General features: G+C 38.7%; 1 protein-coding gene across 2 annotated transcripts in view; it reads right to left on the bottom strand.

Annotated features, from left to right (window-relative positions):
* The window catches only part of pparg (peroxisome proliferator-activated receptor gamma), a 38661-nt gene extending 35241 nt beyond the window's left edge, over positions 1-3420 (bottom strand). The window contains exon 1 of one of the 2 annotated variants that reach the window (XM_014002838.1): positions 3140-3420. Coding sequence is in view for 1 of the 2 variants with exons in the window: in XM_014002837.1 (XP_013858291.1) it covers positions 2699-2750 (52 nt within the window). In the remaining variant the exon portion in view is untranslated. Of the gene's footprint in view, positions 1-2698; positions 2822-3139 lie in introns of those variants that run through there. The other variant, XM_014002837.1, reaches the window with a different exon arrangement.
* Positions 3421-3819: the final 399 nt, after the last annotated feature.

Below are 3819 nucleotides of genomic sequence, written 5' to 3'. Positions count from 1 at the left end.
GTATGTATGGATCACGTAGGTTGTTATCGACATCTAGTGAAAATTTCATGTCATTAGCACCTCTAGTAATATATTTACTGAGAAAAATGGTGACGTGTTCAATACTTATTTTACCCGCTGTATGTTTACTTAAACTAAACTAAAATTTCAAAACATGTTTACACTTTGAATTAAAACGTACATCTGCCCTTTCTGGGACAGAGACGCGCTTTACGCAAAGTGTGAAAACGCGAAGTAAAAAGCCTGCTTTGATGTTGTCCTGCACGTGAGTCACTTCTCAAACGGCAGGTGTTGTTGTGATCAAAGCATCAAGGCTGAAACGTACAGTAGATGCTGTTTGCACTAAAGAGAGGAAAAGAAAAACACTTTAAAAACATGCAGCCTACACTACGCCTGAATCAAAGTGTGACAAACATGTAGGCACAGAACAGTTTTTGCTGAAACTCAAATAGCCTCATTTACTTCAGTTCATACAAAGTGTGACGTTCTCTCAAAAACAATGCATTGGAATTATATTGGAATACAAAATGTTTACGATCGCACAGCGATGAAGATGTGCTTCAGCAGCGCTGCACGGGCATAAAACATTAACTATTAATTGCAAACAACCTGCTGGTGTCCAAAAATCTGTTTTACTGTCAATAAAAGTCTAGCTTTGCTGCCAAAATGTAGCTGTCTGCAAATGGAAAATGATGAAACGATTGATCCTGGAGTTAATAATTACACTGAATTTAAAAAAAGGTAAATTGATGACCTTAGGGCTACACCACTTCAAACATCAAAGTTATCTGATAAAATTTTATCAAAGTGTTTTAAAAAAAAAACACTCAAATTTGCAATCTGAAAAGTGCAATTAAAGTTGCCAAAGCAGGATGTTGGTGGTGTAGAAGGCAGAAGTGGTAAATTATCTGTGGGCTCATCCGGAGCATGCCATTCTCTTTTATCTCAGTGTTTATGCAAAAACAGATGTTCAGACTGTCTTCCTTCCTTTCCGTGATCACATTCAGTTATGACTTCTGGAGGTGTTAGATTGGGTAACATTTTTAAAGTAAAAAAAAAAAAAAAAAAAAAAAAAAAAAGGCAGAGAATTAGGATTCATATAAAATTGATAGAATTTCAGAGCAAATACTTCCTGATGAGAAAAAGTGCCAAAAATTAGGACTTTTTTTTAATAACTTTGACAAAAACAAAAAAAACTAATCCTTATTTGGCGGTACGCAATCCACAACACAAGCGATCGACAACAAAAGCATGGCGCCGTATCTCAAGGCACTCCTTCCATTTATGACAACAGAACAAAGTCCGAATCTGTCTCAGTCGTTCACACACACACACACATGCACTAACAAAATACATGCACACACCTCACTTGAGGAATTATATAACATGATAGGTGAATAGCTGAGGGAGTGACATTGCAGCARCACCTGCAGTTAGACTTTAAGTCGTGCATAGAGATTACAGGACGACTTTAACAAAAGCTCGAATCTCAGTGTAGTCGATTAGAGTGTCTGAGATTTATGACACGAAACACAGTTTGTACATAAAAAAAATTAAAATCAAGCTTTCAAACATATCAGAGCCACTTGCGTAACATTGAAGATGGTACCCCAATAAAATGTGGTGTTTCTGCATTAATCTGAAGGAGCGTTGAKGATAAACACGGATACAGCAAAGCTTGGTAACTTCCCCTGTTCCTCAACCAGATATTTATCAGGACTTGTCTTGCTGTGAAATTGCCATGTTTCATTAGTGATGACAATTTTAACCACTGATAACTTTGGATGATCAATCTTTCACATCAGTCTGATAAAACTCTGATAAAAAACGGTCATGATTTGATGAGTAATTTGGTTCTTACTCCATAATTACGATCTTAACCGTGTTACCCTCTAACAGTTGATCTAATGACATTTTGYCTATCTGACTGAGTTTTTGATTTTCAAAACCTTTTAAATACTACACTCTGACAGAACGTTGATTTAGTGACGTTAATTTTAAGTCTATCAATGTGAACTTTTTACATAATTTATWTTAGTGTGTCAATGTTTTGCTGTCAGTAAAACACAAATAAATCATWTTCATCTGAAATAAAAAAAATTAAGTCTAAGTGTAGATTCTAGTAGAAGTGTTGAAAGTATTAGCTGTCATTACAGGCGGCACTCTATACAGAAACCTATAATTATCTTATTTATTGCATCTATGAACATWATAAGCAAAAATGCTTTATTTGCCACAAATAAGAAAAGGTTTGACAGCAAACTTTGACTTCAATGCCATCATAGATAAACCAAAAAAAGACATTCTGTACAGTTTTTAGAAACACGGACGTAACACAATGAGATGTCTTTTGTGACAMCAAACTAGATTTTGTTTTCCTAGAGTGTAATTATTATATGATCGTATAATACCAGAGTATTTGACAGCTCACACTGTCTACTGGGTAAGTTTATAAAACATGTCTCCGAGCTTCTGTCTACATTATTGATGAGTCACAACTAATGTTTTCTTGAAGTAGACTCAAAAGCGCAGAACTTCCTGAAAGTTTAAAAGAAAGTACAAATACATTCAAATAAGACTTTATACACAGGGCACGTGATAAGCCACTTGCATTCATCCTGACTGAGTTATAAATACAAACAGCTCAGCCCTGCAGGACCCTGAGGGAGCCAGAGACCAGACGATGACTTGCACTTACCTGAGAAGCTGTGAGCAGTTTGTTGGGTCAAATCTCTGCCTGGTGTTTGCATGTCCAACTCAGACTGCCTGCAGCCCAGAGGCACACTCTGGACYAACACCTGACTGTGTGCCAGTTGTCAGTCCTGTGACCGCACCCCCCCACCTCTCTATCACCACCCCCCCAATCTGCACGAGACTGCTAACCTGTCACTCAAAAACGGAAGTGTCCAGCTTGTTTCACCTTAAATTACAATCTGGATCCTCATGAGTTTGGTCAGTTTGCACAGCACAGTGCAATTAAATAAATGATCGGTTCAGTATGTCAAAAAAAAAAAAACTCTTTTGTCACGAGCGGACTTTAATCCTTMTGGCCTGACTTTATCGTGATGTTTTTGTGTGTTTTATCACTACAGTTCGCGGCGGCGGTGAGCTGTAAACCGAGCGGAAGAAGGTGACTGACCTGGTCGGTGTGTTGAACCGCAGAGGAGACGCTCGGAGCCCGCTGCTCGCTCTTTCGGGTGTTTCACTCGTCTTTCCCCCGGGGACAGAAGCGTCGGCACCGTGAGAACCGAACCGAACCGCGGGCGTTTGAAAGGCGGCCAGGTCAGGTCGGTGTGGCGTGAAGTCTTCTGCTCATTGCTGCGGCTGTGCTGCTTTGGGTCGGTGCATGCCTTGCCTGGTTCTCCTCACTCCCTCCCTGGTTCTCCTCACTCCCTCCCTCCTGCACAACACAACCTCCCGGGAGCTTGAGAACACTAAAAGAGGCGTCAGGTTACCCTCTAAAACTCGGCTTTTCTTCTTTTAAACGAACCGTGTAGGCGTATTTTCTCTATACTTCCTGCTGATGATAAAAATAACACACAAACTAATACATACAATAATAATTTGACAAATTGTTTTATTTTTTATTTTTATTTTTTACTGGAGTTACGTCAATTAAGCTCCCTTGGATGGCCTTGTGGGGAAAATCAGCCCAGTGTTCATGTTTTTTATTGTGCTGTCAATAAACACAATTTATATTGTGTGTGTGTGTGTGTGCGTGTCGCTATACTGTATGTATACAGCGGGTAAAATAACTAATACATACAATAATAATTTGACGAATTGTTTTATTTTTTATTTTTATTTTTTACTGGAGTT

This window comes from Austrofundulus limnaeus, unplaced genomic scaffold (genome assembly GCF_001266775.1).
Source record: "Austrofundulus limnaeus strain Quisiro unplaced genomic scaffold, Austrofundulus_limnaeus-1.0 Scaffold15, whole genome shotgun sequence".
In the NCBI taxonomy this organism is placed as follows: Eukaryota; Metazoa; Chordata; class Actinopteri; order Cyprinodontiformes; family Rivulidae; genus Austrofundulus; species Austrofundulus limnaeus.
The sequence above is the reverse complement of the archived record's forward strand: the minus strand, read 5'-3'. Positions and strand labels throughout refer to the sequence as shown.